This window comes from Anopheles gambiae, chromosome 2 (assembly GCF_943734735.2).
Source record: "Anopheles gambiae chromosome 2, idAnoGambNW_F1_1, whole genome shotgun sequence".
Taxonomy (NCBI): domain Eukaryota; kingdom Metazoa; phylum Arthropoda; class Insecta; order Diptera; family Culicidae; genus Anopheles; species Anopheles gambiae.
In genome coordinates this window covers 50,066,143-50,085,328 of record NC_064601.1, presented here as the reverse complement: position 1 = coordinate 50,085,328, position 19,186 = coordinate 50,066,143, and the positions used below count along the sequence as shown (strand labels likewise).

The 19,186-nt window shown below is 42.2% G+C and overlaps 1 protein-coding gene across 8 annotated transcripts in view; it reads left to right on the top strand.

Moving 5' to 3' along the window:
- LOC4577440 (uncharacterized) overlaps positions 1–16,546 on the top strand; it is a 58,185-nt gene extending 41,639 nt beyond the window's left edge. For 6 of the 8 annotated variants that reach the window (XM_061650234.1, XM_061650237.1, XM_061650231.1 and 3 more), the window contains 2 exons: positions 10,240–11,584; positions 13,266–16,546. In XM_061650234.1, coding sequence (XP_061506218.1) covers positions 10,240–11,584; positions 13,266–13,423 — 1,503 coding nt within the window. In that variant the 3' untranslated portion in view covers positions 13,424–16,546. Of the gene's footprint in view, positions 1–10,239; positions 11,585–12,800 lie in introns of all 8 variants that reach the window. The other 2 variants (XM_061650239.1, XM_061650238.1) reach the window with 2 other exon arrangements.
- Positions 16,547–19,186: the final 2,640 nt, after the last annotated feature.

The following is a 19,186-nucleotide window of genomic DNA, read 5'->3' as shown; positions in this document are numbered from 1 at the left end:
CTAGAACAGTTACAATGCTGCGGTTTGTTTGTTTGTAGTTTATCGCCATACAACTTATTCCGGGAGCGATTTTTACACATTTCCTAACCACATTTTCTGAAGAGTACAATGTGTTGATCAGCCCCTAGAGCAACGCACATAGGATTTGTTTGTTTTTCTATAAGTCAAAAATTCACAAAAAAAGAAAGGGCAAAGGCTGCCTAGGACGAGGTGTGATCAGCCCGAAATGTTTCCACAGCTCGCAGCATCACCATCGAAATTCACTCAATGCAACGAATGGGGAAACGAGTACTTTTAAGGAGCAGCCAAAGATCTAAACAATTCAAACATGTGTTTGACATTGCTTTCCGCGCCTGTGGCAGGCCGCAACCGCAAGCCGTATCGCTGTCCGTATTTGAATGGAATTGTTCGCCCAACACTGCGTAATTGAAATTCTGAAGGGATCGAGTGCCGTGACCCTCAGCTATACAGCAATGCATCGCACAACGGACCGGGAAAAGCCCCTCGCGAAGGGAAAAGTGGAAAAGTTGATATGTTAATTTTGTTGAGCGCCCTTCCATTTCATAGCGCCCGTTAGGGTGCAAAGGCTCGCCGGGTGAATCTTGTTGTGTTACGGTTTGGGTGTGTGCATGTAGCATGTTTTGTTGACTCCCAGAGGCAAGCAGAGGCTTAGGGTGCGGCCTGCATTTCGGTAGGGTACACTTCACGTGGCCCCTATCGCACGCTCGTCTGCTGTATGTTGATGGATTTATTTGGGTTTAAATACGTGTAATCCTATTTTAATCCAGTTTTAATGATGCGCTTCAAGTGCATCGGTGGTGGTTGTAGTAGTAGTGCGCGAAGTCTTATGCGTATGTACCGCAAATACAATCGTTCCATTCAGTTCCGGCACGTTGTCTTTTTGTTGTTGTTGTTGTCCGTCGTTGTTGCTACTCTCCTAAGTTATAGCCTTCTCGCGTAAGCTTCGTTTTCTTCGTTTCGAAAACGAATTGCGCTATAAGAGGTTTCTGTGTTTAACTTGTCAGTCACATTAACGCATCACTATCTGATATTTTTTAAGGGAGTCTTTAATCAATTTCCAAACCTAATGCAACGTACCGTCAACGAGAGTATGTGAGTGTGTTTTTTCATGTTCAAGACTATTGAATATGTTTATTTTTCGGCCTTCCCCTTGATTCAAAAAAAGAACGATTTTTCATTTTTGCAGCGACAAACGATCCAATCGTAGCTAAACTCATCACCTAATTTAGCACCCGAGCAATAACAACATTTCATTAGCCTAGGTTTGATGAAGTTGATCGAATTTGATACGCTATGGGAAGCGTGCTATGGAAGATTGTTAGTTGTGCTATGCGTCCTCCCTTCCGCTCTGTGCCGTACCAGAAGTCACTAAAGTTTTTAAGCATCATTAAAATTCAATTTCATTTTATTCTCTTCATTTGTAACGTCCTGAACGTCGTGTGGTACATGGCGCCATCGGTGGCCCATCGAATTGGGGTGCAGTGGTACAACGGGCCCAGCTCAAACACTGGCACCCGGAGAAGCCAGAATCGATAAATCATTCCGCAGGCTTCGTTTTTTACGGCAGTGTGCCCTTCGCGACCCCGTCCATTTTCATTGGCCTCGGTTAACCCCAAAAACCCATTCGGGCTGGCATTGGATAAAGCCTTCCGCGGGATGCAAATGATTTGATAAAGATTTGTCGCTGCTGAAGCAAGCGACGGGCTGGTGCGGGGAAATGGGTGAACCATTCAGTTTCCAACGCTCAGTTGCATTCTTTCTATTGAGTCAAGTGAATGAGAAAAAAAATGTATCCTATCATAATATGTAGAAAACGAAAAAAAAAACAACGTCTAAACGAAACGCCTAGCATAATTAACAGCCGATGTCCTCCAGGAACCCATGCCGAGCGTTAGTGTGGAACAAATTCTGGCGGAGCTGTGCGCGGAACCTTTCTCTGCTTCGCGTGGCCTGGGAAGTATCGCATGCAACGTGTTCCAGCAGAAGTCATAAATTATATCAAAGTTTTTAAACAGTTTTGTTTTTTTATTCGTTCTCATTTCGATTCATCCCAGAAAAAGATGCCACCGGTTTGATACACTCCTGGAATGCTTCTGGTATGATATCTTACCGTGACGTTCTAACCGTTTGGTGTGATGACTTAATACAGGGAAGAAATATACTGATTGTTATCATGCTATTGGAAAGCATGGAAAAGCCTAGTTTCACAATCCTGCCTAAAGGCTTCTAAAATAACGCGTAGAATATCTGATTCAACTTTAAATAAGTTCACCTAATTAATCCCTCTTCACCATTCACGTTTCATTTGCCATTCAATTAGAATATATCGTGTAAACATACCGGCGGCTTAATGAATGTTTGTAATTTCCTCCTCACCAACCTCGGATACCATAATTTGGCTGCTCCGTGTTTAGAAAAATAGCAATTTACCCCGAATTTCATGCTTCACACACTTTGTGCGATCGTTGACCTTTCGAGCGTGCTAATACGCAGTGGGTCGGCAAATTCGCACAAACAGTTGTTCAATAATCTTCGATTTTCCTGGCCCATGAAAATCTGCGCACTGCGGTTTTTCTCGAACGGTGTGAGCAAATTTTTGTGCAAATTCCAACCAGAACCTCTCCGCCCGTCGATCCCCTATGGCCGAAACGAGCCGACAGTCGAACAATTCAGTCACGCGCAATATAAACATGCGTGCCGTTGCGTAAGCAGTCTTTCACTCGCAACAGGAAATGTTGCTTGCGCAAGGAGGTTCTCCTTTTACCCTGCGTGGACGATGAAGCGAGAGAAAAATGTCGGTACTTTCTGGTGGTACTTTCTTCAAAGAGGTTACATATGTCACACTACCCGCTTTGATCAGAGACCAACCCAGATAGCCAGCAGCCCACGATGGCTACACGCTGCGGCCACGCTACTTCTATCGCATGCACGCGAACCAGACATTGAACTTGAATTTGTGCCCGCGGTCCGTTTCCTTTCCGCCTACCCATTGGTCGCTGCTGTTTTTCCGCATTTGCATGAGGCCACATCACATTTGATCTGTCATTTGTTTGCTTTTTCTTCCTGCATTGTTGTGGGCGTTTTTTTTTGTTTCTGCCTGCAAGTTAGTACGCAAACACCGACACGCGCGTTGCCGCATAATTCTTTCCGTACGCGACACTCGAACAGCTCGAGGCTTCTGAGAATGAATGTATTTTTAAACCCACTCCCGTCAGATCATTCCCTCTCGCCACCTGTGCTGTTCAAAGAGACGCAAATCTTCCACAGCAAGAGATAGGGAGTATACACAGGCAGCACTTAACGATGACCTGGTCATCACACCAAACATGCAATAAAATTGGCGCTACCGATCGCTAATGGCCACAGAGAAAGCATGATCGCGTAGGTAGCCGTGTATGTTTTGTCATATGTGCAAGATGTGGCAACAAAGACAAACTACAAGACAGAGGAATGATATAAACAAACATCTGTCCGTTCTATTCCCGCTGCTCGGTGGTGGTTCGAATCTAAACAAACTGTCAATTCGACCGTTTGATTCAGATACGATACTTCCAAGCGCACCTTCCAAGCGTTCGATCGTATTGAAGGAATTGTATAGCTGAAGTGTGTAGTGATTTAGTGGTTGCGTCTTTAGCCTGTCACTTCCCAAGGGAAGTATTCTACATAAACAAATACATAGCTGAAGGACATATTGAGTTGTTTATTTGTTGCAATCATACAGGAAAAGGAGCAACACGCCTTTTCAATGACAGTAAATACACCGATAGCATGGATATCACCATTATATATTTTAAAACTTATTGTTACTGCAACTATTATTTATCATTTTTTATAAAAACCTCATTTTGAACCAAATCTACCGGGCTCGAAAAAAAGGCCCCTTCACATTCTTGACCTTTCCAATCACGCAACGATACTTCCAATATATTGCCGGACCGAGGCAGCAGGATTTATGATTTCACTTCGCAGCTTTATGACCGGTGGAGGATTTGAGTTTTCACTTTGCATCTCCATCGTGCGGCTTCGCGACTGGCGAGCCGCCAAATACCCGAAGTATTATAGGTCGTAAAAGAAAACGTGCGTGGAGAAAAGGGGGAAGGAAACAACAAACACGGGCGACATACGCACCGGCAGTGGAGAATGGTTCAACGGATTTTGCATACGCAATCTTCTACGCACGCCGGCTCGTGTCGGTCGTTGACCCGGGATGCTTGCCGAGGACTCCGATACCATTAGTACGAATGTGCGGTTTTACGTTTGCGTTGTAAAATTTAAAGTGACCTTTGGGGTGTAAATTATTTGAAGAGGCATCAGTTAAGGTTCAGTATGTTGGGTAGATTTCATTTCAAACCTAGTTAAAATGCTTTTAGCACATTTGACCAACATAAGTCAGAAATTAAACGAAATACGTTGTTTTATGTTTAAATATAATTGATAAAACACATCATGCATTATCAACTTTGCAAAAATGCCAAAAAACGGTTTACTTACACATTATAACAATTACAAGCAAACGCAAATATCGCACACCAACAAACAAAAATCGATTGGTATATTCCTAAAATAATCTATTTACACGGCATTCCCATTCGTCAACCGCACTCACTATTTTTGGCTAAAAAAGTGTGTCTAGGATGTCGTTTGAATGTGCGACAACACTTACTCATCGACTGGTGCACTGCCCCCATCTACGAATGGTTTCATATTTACGGCAATAATGCGTCAGGTATGTCAGCTCACGTTTTGTGGAACTTGAGTTGCACTTAACTACTGTCTGTGATGGTGACATAGTTTGATGTTTGATGAGTATGAAACATAGAGGTTTTTGTAATAGAAAATCCCAACTACAACATAATCATAAAATAATGTATTTGAATAATGATATTTAAAGAATCAACAAATTTCAGCCAACCAACCCTATGTTTTTGCTATTCGATGCTTGACACTGGCACATAGACCTCGGTGCGTAATGTGTATGAAGTTATGCAAGCACAGTATCTATGAAGCAAGAGTCTTAGTGCAACAATGTTCGCTGCACACTGTATTTGCGGACTCACACAGAACATGACATGTTGTACTAAGTACGGGTTTTGCAAATGAATTAGTTCCTATCATCGCGGGACGTTCGACCTGGCACCGATCTTCGTTAATGGTATGCCATCAATTAGAAACGTCACTGATCTGTAGTACTTTCAATGGTTGGAAATCTCTGCAGTCGGGAAATTTCATTAGGTTAGAAACGTGAGGGCAATAGTTTGCAGTAGCCATTTTTTCATGTTTGTTTGATGTCCATTTCTAAGACACGTTTTTGCAATAGGAATTTGCTTTTCTTTAACCGGATTCTTGAATCCCTTAATCTATGGAAAACTCAACTCATAAACAAGACGCTAGAGAAGTGACACTTTTATTTACGTTCCACTTTTGCTCTTTATCAACAAACAGCGCTAGCCTTTTCCGAAATGCTATTATAAACAAAAGTCAACAACGTACGTAAATTAGCATCTAGAGTCGCTTCGCTAGCCGTTTGACCAGTTTTCGATCAGCGGGACAAACTGCAAAAGATCGTTACCATTTCACGGGCCATTTACATGGTTTTTGTTAGTTCTTGCGTTGTGTTTCGCTAACCGTAAATGAAATTTGTTATTCAAATATGGCTGGGGATCTAAAGCATACCAGATGAAAGCCAAACTCAATGTTCGACACATGACTAGACAGTTTTTTAGTAAACTGGTAGTTTTTTTTTATCTATAAGCGTGAATGAGTTTCTATGATATTATAGAATATGTATGATACAACTATACCGATATCAAAACCTCAATATCACATGAAATAAAGGTTATGCTATAAATTGTTGAAATTATTTAAAAAAAGGTTTAAAATTACCTATACAGTTAACTTAATTTGATCACAAAGATTACAGTCTCTCAAAAGTGTCCTACGATTGAAAATTTACCTCCTCATTTCATACCACTGCTATGTCGCGTGATAATGTATTCAAAGCGGATTAAAACACAGAAATTTGAACATTTTGACCTAATCGTAAGCGTCATAACAAAACTACCATTCAGCTTGATCCCATTCACTTTCACTCACTGTCGTCTGTTCAACTGTGGCCCTTAAACCTAGCAAGTCTCTTATGTGATAGCTGGAATATCAAACCCTAATATTCGATATCTTCCCATTCGCATAACACAACATTGCATAAGCGTGGCTAATTGATTGGTCAGCTTCACCCACTGCAGCTGATAAGCTAGCAGAGTACCTGTGAACCTTGTCCTTCCTATCTTAGGAGTTATCAAGTTTCTTCAAATCCATGGGCTCGTAAAAGGTAGGTCCAATCCAGTGTGAGTGAAATCAGCGAAGTGCATCTCGAAGCATACCGATAGTAAAATCTTTTGTTTTTTTTTGTATTTCTTTAAAAATATCGAATTGCATTTGGCCTTGAAGGGCTTTAAGATTTATGACTCGTTTAGTAATGAAGATATAATCAAGAGAGAATAGCACAATAAAATCCCAATTCCGTTCCAAAATTGATCAATTCAGATGGTGGTTTTATACTTTCTCCAAAGACAATAGAAGAAACGGACAAGAAGCAAGCAACAGAAGATTTATTTCATATCAATATTTCAATGTTTATTTCCCCAACGAGTAATCCTTTTGCAAGCAGACCCAATGGTCACAGAAGGTCTTCGGAATTGCGAACAAAAAAAAGGAAACATATCTTAATCACGCTATTCGCGAAAAAACAGCAAAGCAAAATATTTAAAAAGGGCAACCAATTCTATGCATCTTGATTGAGGAACGATGACGCAGTTACAAGACAGATTTTTATTTTTTTTTATCAACGACGCGGTTCGATTGAGCTGCCTCATTGGATTTTTTTCTCATCGAAAGTTGCGTCAGCGGAAGTCCCCATTTTTAAGCTGTTTAGCTTGTAATAGAAGGGTGTGGAAAGAATATGTAGTTTCGTGGTAATATTTCGGGTTAGTTACTGATAGGAATGGTTCCGAAAGAAGCATAGAAAAAGGAACAAATACAACTTTCATTATAAAGAGACCAAACAGAGCACAAAAAAAAGATCAATGCTGAAACAAAATGATGCACTGATTTCTCGAATACATTTGTACACAAAGTGCAGAAATCAGAACAAAACAATCATCAGAACCCGTGTCATTTGATTATTTATTATGCTATTTTGCACTTCTCGGTATATGATCGTAACTGGTTGATCGACCGATAATAGTTTGCATCATAGTAATAAAACAATACAATGCTACTTTCCATCTTGAAACGGCATTTTGCATTGCACGAACCAATAGGGTCTTCTTTTGATGCATCAATTGCACCATACTCAACGCAAAACAAACTTCCCCATTCACCCTGTTAGACAGCCTCTAAAGCTTGTGCGCTTTTGACCGTTCTAGCCGCAAAGTAGTTAAGCCACTTAGCTGCGAGAAAAAGCATCGCAATAAATAATCATAAATGAGTGTAATTTATTCCCATCCCCAACTAGCGAGGATGGTACGGTCAAGCTTATATCTTCATTATGCTGCTCCGTAAAGGAGAAGGCTTTTCGTACGGTGGTAATGGATTTCTTCTAACCGTCCCACAACAGGCATGTGTTGTGAATGGTACCATAAGCGGAACACGGTGGCAAGGCTCAACACCAACCATTTCGATTGGCCAGTGGTGTGCAAAGACTGGGTGGTCATAAAGAAAAAGAGAAAAGAATGCGACCATTTGACAGACCCGATACCATCTGTCAATCCGACCCACCATCTATCCAGCCGTTCTCGTTAGTATGTGTTGCTGTCTCGATCATTTCACGCCTGATTGAGTCCGGCACGATGCACACCGCCCTCTCGACAGTGGTATTTAGCCGAGTCCAAGGAACTGGTCCGGCTGGGCTACCTCAAGCGACTGGCGTTCATCAATCAAACAGCTGGTGGATAGTCGAGAATGCATTCTAGATTACTACTGATGCATTCGTTTGCTCAAGTGTGCTTGGTAGTCCAAGGAACAACAGTAGAAGAACCAATTTGTATTCCATAACCGCCTGCACGTCTGCCTCTTGCTACCGCGTCCGTACGGTGATGTCAAATAAAACAAGCGCAATTAAATTAAGCAATAAAACTCGTCGCAATGAGTGCGCTCGGCTCTGTACGACGGCGAATATCACAGTCCGCACAAAGGTGTACAATGATGTATGGACAAGCTAATTGCCTTACGTACTAACTAACTAACTTATTTGCCTAGCTCCCGCCATCGTGGCAACAGTAGCAGCTTCCGTTGAAAGTGAAAATGGAAACCAATGACCGCAAGTAGAAGTACAGAAGACGAGCGTTGTAAACTGTACTGACGCCGAGACCACCGGCACGGTATCAGGTGGACGGGCTGAGTCGGTGACGTTGACCTTTGGTATGGATGGCGCTACCGGGCATGATAGAGCTGAGTAGCAATACTGCGCCATGATCGATTGATGTTTTGTTAGTACGCGTCAATTCTTATCTTCATCTCACTGGTTATCTTGAACCGCAATCAAATTAAATTCAATAACCTGCTACATATTCGTTACTCGATTAACTGTTAAATAACTGCATGATCAACAGCAACAACGTCGGCGTTGCACTGTTTACTCTAGGTTGGAATAATATTAATTGCGGTTCAATAAGACATCACTATTACCTCCAACAAAAAGGATGATGGTCGACGTGTCCTTAAAAGTGTGAAAACTATTTCGAAAGATCTGGTACCGATCTAAGATCATGACACATGATAATGCCACTCTGCGGGATGAATAGATTCGATAACATGCGATTTGTGAGCAATTTTATCGTGATCTTGAGGCTTGAGAAGAATCGACATTTTCACACCACAAACTCAAACTACAGGATTAGAAACTTCAACACAAGTCCTTAATGCGAGGACCCTAACTCTAAGCTCTTGCTTTGACACTGTCTTGCAGGAACTGAGAAGGTGTAGGAATGGCGTTAAAAGAAAGGACAAAGAAACGATACGCAACGATCCGTCCTCGGGACCCGTGACGACCTTTTGTGGCGTTAACGACATCGATGTCCCAATATTGATTGTTAATAATACTTTCCTTTGATCGCCTCGTTAACTACGCTCTCCCTTTGCGTGTTAGCTCTAACCCCTTTATCAACCTGTCCAATAAACATTCAAATTTTATTGGTTTTCGGGCGGTCCCATGTCCCTATTCGAGTACTGCGACAAAGTATTCGCCTGAGTGTGTGTCTTCTCTTTCTCTCAATCCCACACCAAGGAAGGACACAAACTATGATCCTTCCGACACCTATGCGCTACGGGATATTGAGATGATGATTTGTACTTTTTGTGGTTTCCTTCCCATTCGCTTTTTTCTTCTCTGTGTTCCCATTTCATTCTATGATCCGCGACGGTTGCTTGCATGTCTGGGACAATTTAAACCTATCGCCGTAACTAGGAACAGTCTGATAGGAAAATCGACTTAAATCCATTGATAGCCCTCGGAACGCGTGCAACTCTTACAGAGCATGTTGGTTTGAAACGAAGCAGCGTGCCATCGAGTTCTTGGAAGGTCGGTTCCGTAGAATGGGACAAGCAGACGCCATGAGGGAAGTCAAAGGTTTTCAAAGTGCAAGCGAACAAACGTTCGTAACAAACCTTCTCATGCGCACATGCACTTGTCATATCACACTCTCTCGTCTCGTCTCTGGTATATTCCTTCCACGAGATCGCCACTTGACCAAATGGGGCAGATTGAATTTCACCGACAGTAAACATCCCGGAAGAATATCATTTAACGGCTACACTCGTGCATCCTACTGGCGACATATGCCTTCCATTCCTGTGCAAACGATCAACCCCCTTCACCAATCGTAGCCCACTGCCGCACAAGCAATTATGTATTCTAATTAATTCGTGTCTACGCGAAATGATGCAAATGATTAAAACGGTGTCAACTGCACCGGAATGCTAGAGCCCGGCAGTACAGTGGGCCATATTAAGACATTAAGTCGATGGCGTTAACTCGATTATCTTGTGCACTTAAAAGGCATGCGGCCACAACAAAGTGGACTGCAATTTTCGGATGCGGCTAATTACGATGCTAAACAGACGTGCGAGACTGACGCCACACTTTGCACTGAATTGAGCTTTATACGCCAACTGCTCTATCTAACGCAACTATTTCCTTTTTCTTTTCCATTTTCATTACAGAAGGAATTTACCGACGATTGTATCTTCAACGAGCAGATGGAGCAGCATCACTACAACACCTATTCCTCTACGCAACACTCGAACGCGCGCCGAACACTTTACCTCGCGCTGAACAAAACGGGCCAACCGCGCAAAATTCAGATCCCGGTGAACCGAACACTCGGCAAGCTGGCCACCTACACAAAGGCGCTCACCCTAACGGTAGCCCACGATCGGGTCGAGCAGCTGATCTCGCGGCTCTTCGGTGCCGACCACGTACGCCACGGTCTCAACCACCTGTGCGAAACGGGCCAACCGTTGGTGGAGCTAACGGCTAAGGAAATGCGTCCTAGGCCGGTGTGTGGGGCACAGGCCGGCCCTATGAAGGGTATGGCAGCCGCTACATCGACAGGTGGTGGTGGTGGTGGCGGTGGTAAGAAGAATGGCCAGCAGAACACTGCGGGCAAAGACGAGAAGGAGGGGCTACGACAGAAGAAGAAGAAAAAGCGGCGGAAATGTCGGGAAGATGAGGTGCCGGGAGAGCACTGCTTTCGACCGGGTGCACCAGGCGCGGGCGTAGGTGGTACAAATAGTGGTAAGAAGAAGGCAGGCCCCAACCAGGGACAATCCCGGGGCAATAGTAGTATTAGTAGTGATAGCGGCAGTATCAGTCCTAGCGGTAGAAATAGTTCTGTAGGTAGCAGTAGCGCAGGCACCAACCAGTCAGCCAGTCTTAACAACGTCACCGGCAGTAGCAGCAGTAGCAGCAGCAGCAGCAGCAGCAGCAGCAGCAGTAGTAGTATTAGCAACAGCAGCAGTGCAAATAGTCTAATAGCAAGTATTAGCAACGGTGGACCCGTCCGTCCGGGTCAACCGTCCGCCCAACTCACAGCAACACCAAATGCCCGGAAGCCGAAACCCACCAAGAAGCTACCGGGAGGACCGCGTAATGGAACACAGCCCCCGTCCGGCGGTAACACCGGACCAACGGGCGGTGGTCCCTCTCGAAAGCCGAAGAAACCTAACCAGCAGTCCCAAAATCAGCAGCAGCAAATGGCAAACGGTAAGCGGAATGGTACCGGTGGCAATTCGGCCAAACCCAGTCCGGCCAAGATCAAGTTGGTAGGGGCGAGTATAGTAACGAGCAAGTTGAGCCATCCAAAACCAGCCTCGCTGATGATCGCGCGGACAGTGCGGCCCACGACACCGTTTCCGTTGGTGACAGCACGACCGACGTCCGGGCCAACGACGGTAAGCAACGATCTGCTGGACACGTCGCAACAATCCGACGACTCCGAGCTCGATATGGACGAAGCGTTACAAGCGTCCGCCGAGCTGGTGGATGAGCTGGACGACCTCGACGAAGGTATGCTTACTGTTCCTGGTCATGCAATCAACTTTGTGGACGAGGAAGATTTAGATGATATGGAGTTTTGAGTACTTTCTTTTGGCCGTACAAATTAGTGTCTTGCATTAGTTACTCTTACCGATCGTACCATTTGCGTGCCGGGCGAAGAACACTTTCGCTCCGAAAACAAACAAAGCACAACAAATTCTAAATCATTAGAATATTAACAAAATCTCTTCAAGTGGGTGATTTAGGAAGGTGGTAGTAGCGTTGGCAGTTAGGAAAAAAACAACACTGAAATCAGTACCATGCCTCCGATATGCATGTCCCAGAATAGTACTGACAAAACGTGGCGGTTCGATTACTAAACTCAAAAGCATCATACTTTTAGCAAGCAAACTAGTAACACAAATCAAACACTACTCCAACAGACGCTACTTTTGCAAAACTCAACTACATTTCACACTTCTTCTGACGCATTCCGCTAAAGCGGCCATTGTTATGGAATGGCACATGTGTGCTGGAATTAGTACAGTACCTTCTAAGATGACAGTCTTGACTCGAATGGTCTTGCCGAAATGATCCTCGGCTGGAGGCGAAATCGGAATGCGCATTTTCTTCTTCTTTTGTCTTTGCTCCCACTATCTTCATTTTCCGTCTTGCGATCATAGATACAAGAGCGTTTGCCTTGCGTTATTTTTTTATTACCCAAAGTTTGACAATCCTAAGAAACGTAAAAATCGCACCGCTCATGTCCCTGTTTCTCATCAGTCCGTAAAAGATCGCGTTTGTGACCTGAAACTTGCACCATGCATGCATCTAACCTGATCTTGCGTCGATCAACAAGAAGTCATAATACAAACAAATAGACCAGATTCAATCCAACCAACAAATAGATTCAATTTCCAGAGGATTCAGTTTTTTTGTGGTTAGTTCGAATCGTCTTTTATTTTATCAACTGCACGATAGATGTCTCGACAAAGGAATATTGAACATAACTACCAGTTGTCGTCTAGTTGTTGCATGTGTGTTTTGATTGAGTTCAGGGTACCCCAAGTTCTCTATCTTGAAATATGTCATTCGTTAGGCAAATCTAATTCCAGCATGTCCTGCATAATTGTTTTGCATGAGTTTTATTTTTCATCATCGAAATGTCTATTTCTAACCTACTGTTTTCTGTAGTAGTTTTCCTTGTCTGTGTGTATGTAATCTTTGAAGTAATGTTTGTTTTCAGCAACAGCAGCATGCCTAAACTCTCGTCAAGTTGGTAAAGCGTTGATCCAAACGGGACGAGCTCGCAATACACACTCCTCTTCGCGCACGTCAACCTACCAGCAGCATGTGGGAACATCGTAAAGCAAAGATCAAGTGACTGAAGATGATCCCTAAGGTGGTTGAAAACATTGTGTGATTTGTGCATGTTTTGTTTGTCGTATTGTCTTGCGTCTGTTTGAAAGTAGCATCATGAATTGTCGCATGTCTCATCACCAGAAACATCATAACCTGTGGCTGTGCATTTTGATCGTGGTGTGTGCTATTGTTTTCCTTCTTTTCATCATCTTAGGTGTACGTGTGTGTGCGTGTATGTATTTTAATATCGTACCTATCGTACCCGTTGTTCGTCTGTGCGTGGGATATGAGCGTCGCGCGTTAATTCGAAACCTTCCTGTTCTTCTCTATTCCGCTGTTTCTTTTTCAGTTCCAGGATCTCCTACTGCTTCTTCCTGGCATGATTTGCTCCCCACCAGCTCGGTATCCGAGCAACGCAGCCGCTACAAAGCAATGTCCTGTTGTAACTTCCTTAGCCTAAGCCCTCTCGCTCTGTACGGTGTCACTGTGCATTTGCTCTATCTATGATCGGAGACTTGGAGGTATACTGCAAACCAATAGGCACGTAAACGAAAAAAAAAACTTGAACTAGTCCCAAATTAAAACCTCATCACAGTGCAGATTGGGAGCTGGGCAATGATTTGTCACCGAGGAAAAGGAAAAAAGCGCTAACAAACAAACATTGGTGATATGAACACATTGAACGAATTGGCAGCAATGATTAGTGAAGAGGAGGAAGAGAAATCTCATTCAAACGCGGTGACAAACCACTAAGGAACGGTAGAGACTGATTTTTTTAATTTTCCTATTGTTGGCGGTATCGCTTAGATAATACTGCCAAAGCTGATTCAAGTTGTTTGTTACCTTGCTTTGCGTATGCTTTGCAGAATGTTTTAAGCCACCGAAGAACCTGCCCAATGTCCAATGCTTTGCTTTTTGTTTACAGTGCCACTGTTGTTTTCATTACTTTACACAATCTTTTCGTTGCAATGCCGCTAATTCTCATCACACTCGAAAAAAAAACAAAACACACACACACAAGAGACAATGATCACTCACAGCTTTTGGCTATAATAACTTCCAGCGCCCTTGGTAAAAGGGGATTCCATGACGTTCATAACTGTAGGTTACACGATAAACATACATTAAACGATTGGTTGACCAAAGGAAAAAATATGATCCAATGTCCTTCAATCCAGTGTCCCTACGGAAATTGTGCAAATATTTTGTTCTGCTGTTACTGCGTGTACATAGTTAGCGAATAAGTATGATGTAATAGTATTTCAAACTCATCTGCCCGTCAACTCACTCGCTATAAGTAAGCGATAGTCCTTATCCCAATGGCTTCAATTTTTTATGTCCACGATGTATATGTTCATGCAAGCAGGAAATTCGAAATAAATCAAAGCACTTATTAGAATCTATGCTGTATTTGTTTGTTCGGTGGTAAGCGTATTGTGTATATTCAGATCTGTAGCAGAACTTCCATGCGTATAATGCTCTCGGAAGAACTGTATTTCAGTTCATACAAAAGAACTGCGCAACCGAATGAATCTGATTCTAGACGATAGCCTTACTCCAACAATGGCTATCCTTTTGAACTTGCAACAGATTAAGATGCTAAGGCAAAAGTATAACTTAAAGAATATTTCCAAATAACGTTCTAAAGAGGACTGTACCTTTGTACTGACATCCAACACCGTAGACGTAGCAATACTCAGCAAAATCAGCATCTTGTGCGAGATCTTACTCAGGAGTTCAGAAATCGAACAACACTAATTAGAGGGCTAAGCGACAAAAAGGGACAACCTATAGACGCACACATACAACTTTTGATACACACTTACCGACAGCTGAGATCAGCGACTAGACGAAGATTTAAACGATTTTCCCATGGCGCAGATATTAGTTTTGACGAGTCGAACGAGTTCGATTTAGTGTCTAAAATCTACTCAAATCTGCCCATAACGAACGAGTAGAACACGACACCGAAAACAAGTTATACCAAATAGTCCTAGTAGTGCTAGTGGTAGGAGGCAAACGATTCTTAAAGCTTGACCTTGTTTCCACACTCAACAAATGATAGACAATAATACACGAAGTTTCAGGAAGCAACAATGAATCCGACACTTCTGCAAGCCTAAACTCGGTAGTATAAAAAATAGGAACTCTATCGGTGAACGTTCAATTTTATAATATTGCTTGGTCGCTAAACGAACGTTTGTATGGAAGTAATTTATAAAATCCAGCCATAATATTTATTATCAAAGTCTTTGCAAGACTATCGCATCCACCAGCTGCCAACAGAAACAGTCATGTACATGTTGTGTTCTAGTTTCATCTCCGTATTTGTTTTATTTTTCGACAATGCTCCCGCTCGTACTACGAAGCCGTATTCGTTCATCTATTTTAATGCATTATAATAAATTCTTCTAGTCATTAATAACTTATTTAGTAACGTTAAACCTTTAATAATTATAGAAATCGCGGGCTTTATTTTTAATTTGTAGCAGTCATAGTGAAAGATGTTTTGTTCGACTTTTACAACAATTAATGTCGCTCGAAATAATGCTTAACACATCATCACAGCCCAAGCACAGCAATACATTAATCTGATCGGTAGATAATGTACATTTTGCGCACATTTTGGTTGCGTTTGTTTACCCTTTGTTTGTTGTGTGATTTCAAAAGGGCTACCAAAAAGCTCTATCTTGATTTGAGATTTCATCAAAAAGAAACTGCGCTGAAATGAATGCAGTACAAGTGTAAGTCAATGCCTAACAGTATCCATTAACAGAGTGCCATATAAAATATTGTAGAAAGAGAATGAGACACGGCTTAGCACTTTGCAGCACTCAGCAAACAGAATAAAAAAATATGCATCTGTTATTGCTTCACCATACTAATCTCTTTTTTACATTTTTACTATTTTTTCTTCTATAAATTGTGACTTTAGAGTTCACTAATGTATGGTTTTGATAATATGAGATCATTACTTGTTTAATCACACAACCACAGTCAACGCGGCTAATGGAATGTCCCCGTGTAAAGGAGCTTTGGATTCCATCTGCTGTGTCGTAGATCGTTCAATTAATACATCACGTAATTTCCCAACCCGGTATAGACAAAGTAGGGAACGTTCAGCGTAGCGTAAACTTAAAAGACATACACTAGACCAGAGTCTACAAAGATATGCTTTTTGTAAGCTAGGAAGAGCGATGAAGATTGTTTTGAAAATGGAAGCAAAATGTGCTACATGCCGAACAAATCCAAACAATCTATGGAATACAACTTGAAAACAATCTTGTGTATTTGTACATAATAAAAATGCAACCTAAAAATTAAAAAAAAATTAAAAAATTAAGTCATACGAAAACAACGAATATTAAATCATATTGTAAATGCGAGGCACTACAAGGAAAAGAAGGAAGAAAGCTTGTAAACCTAGTTAATGTGCTTGTAAAACTACACGAAGTCAAAGGGCATGTAAACTAACTAATTATCTTTACCGTAAACGAGACGTGAAATGCAGAAACAAATTATACATAAGCAAACTCAGTCTAAACTATGCTGATATTGTAAAACATACAAACAAAACTATTCGAAGACCGATAATGCTATACAAAATATACGAAATCTGGTAGAAAATAATGTGTTTATTTGTTGAATGTTTGGAATTGAAAGAAAATTTAAAATCAATTAAAAGCGGTAAGTAACATAATATCTGTTCTAAGACATTCTAAAAATATTGATTGAATTTTGAAGAAGAGTTTATTCTTCTTCTTCTTTGGCACAACAACCGCTGTCGGTCAAGGCCTGCCAGTACCCACTAGTGGAGTGAGCTTGGCTTTCAGTGACTTATTGTTACCATAGAAGGGTAGTCAGTCCTGCGTATGGGGACACGGTCTATTCGGGGCTTGAACCCATGACGGGCATGTTGTTACGTCGTACGAGTTGACGACTGTACCACCAGACCGACCAGACCGGCGAGAGTTTATTCTAGGAGTATTTAAATGAATGGAAACTTTAAATGTAGCAATGTGTTTTTAAATTGTTTTAATTTTAACTTGCAAGCAACAAAGTTGCCGTCAACTACATTCGACCATTAATTTACTTTCCTGATAATGAGATAAAATGTACTGGTAAGTATGCTTCATCTCAGGCGGAATAGAGTTGAACTGCTATTACTCAATAAATGTTCCGTAACCGCCCTAACCAAAAGTAACAAATATAAAAAAAACGCACCTACCGAAAGTTGCTTTGCAAGATACATCCTGCTACATGACCGCTAGAAACCAAATAGAGAAAAAGACCAAATAGAGAATTTACATACACCATACACCCACCTACTTGCTCAACTGATATCCTCTATATAGAACAGGAAATCTGTACATATTACAAAGCCACTTTGCGTATTTGCATGTGCTGAACACATGAATCATTTAATGTAATTATTATCACAAACGTGCAACAGTTTTAAAAACATCTCAAAACTGGAATTTCGCACAATATATTCTACAACCAACGGTACTTCCGGCTTGCTTAAACTCATCACAACCGCGCAACTCTTTGATAAAAAGCTGAGTGCAAAACTTGCCAAAACTACCCATGACGTCATGTGGTGGGATTTTTCACTACTCCCTCATCACGTGTCGCCAATTGGCTCACGCGCGCGCATAATCTTGCCATTTTGTCCGTTTTGCTGACTGTGCCGGGGAGAGACTTTTTTCGCCGTTTCTGCAAGCTTTCGATTCGCATCATAACAAGACGGTAGAAACGACCCAGAAAGAAGGGGGTGTGGTGAGGAGAGCGACAGGGCAACGCGTGGAGACAGCCACCGTCGGGAGGGAATCCATGGCGGAGCTGCTGTTTGGCACGTAGACCACTGCTGCCAACCGGTACTATACACCCGCACACATACGTGCGAATTTTACATACACACATAAACGCACTACCCCGTCAATTACTCCTTCACCTGCCACTGATGCCGGTTTGTCCGGGTTCCCAATGGTCAAGATCGCGAAATACTACCTGTAGTAATCAATTCCAAATAGCAACCCACGGTACGTTTGCAGGTTGGAAGAAAAAAAGCACGTAAAGTAAAGATCTCTTTACCGGCTATGGAAGTGAGTGATGAAAAAAGAGATGTAGCGAAGTAACCAAAACCGAGATACCGACGAACTTACTGTTAACTCGAAATCGACACAAATAACATTAGCTAAACATTCAATCAACACTTTAAAACAACATCCACCTTTCCCGCCTTTCTCATCCCCTCAGCAGAAATGGTGGCAAATTTAAGAACTACAACAAAACGCGTAGATGCGTTGGTTGGTCATCTACCTCTTCGGAAATGTTGTTACTACTACTCTCAAGTTATAATTACACACATGTAAAAATTGAAATATCACACGCCTATTTTAGACTCGAACCGATTGGTCAAACAGTCCAAAGGCAGAAGAAACGAGGGTGTGTGTGGGGGGAAAAATTCGCGCCACTATGACGTTTACCACTTATCACGCGTTCGTGCCAGACGTCGTCTCTTCCCGGTAGCTTGTGGTGACGTTCGCGTAACCCACTAACGAACTGTTGCTTACCTTCACGCGATCTCGCATACACACAAGCGCAGCACTGTGACCATAGAAACTGGCAAACGGTGAACATTGGAATGGTGTAGAAAAAAACAGAGAGAGAGAGAGTGATTGAGAAAGGGAGAAAGAGATAAGTGGGGACGCGTGCGTCTGTGGGTGTTATCAGGAGCGTTTGCGGAAAGCACTTGGCACAGACAACATCCGTCGTAGTAGTTTAAATTGGCAGAAACCAGGAACAAATTGAAAGGTTAATGATTTCTTAACGGAAATTTGGAATCATCAGCTTTAACAGCTGGCTTGTACAGGAAATGTAATGCATTACTTGTAAAACATATTTCCACAACAATACCATATTTACTTCCCCAGTGACTAAGGCGTTTAGCCGAAGGGTGCACCAGTTCAAAGTCTCGCTACAGAGCGGGCGTAAAATTAGCTCCCATAAATAGGTTTGCGATCGCTTTCAATTAAACTACCGACAAACAGCTGATAATGAAGCGCAACAAACAAAAAAACCCTTAGATTAGCGGTGATTTATGCTGGAAGAGATTAAAATAGTTCAGCGTGTGCGTGAGTGTTTTAGAAACAATTGGTTACGAAACTGTTAACGGATAGTAATGCGCCACCAAGCGCCGACGACAGGCGATAACGGTATGCACGTTGTAAATGTGTAATTTTTTGTTTTGGTTCATTGTAATTAATT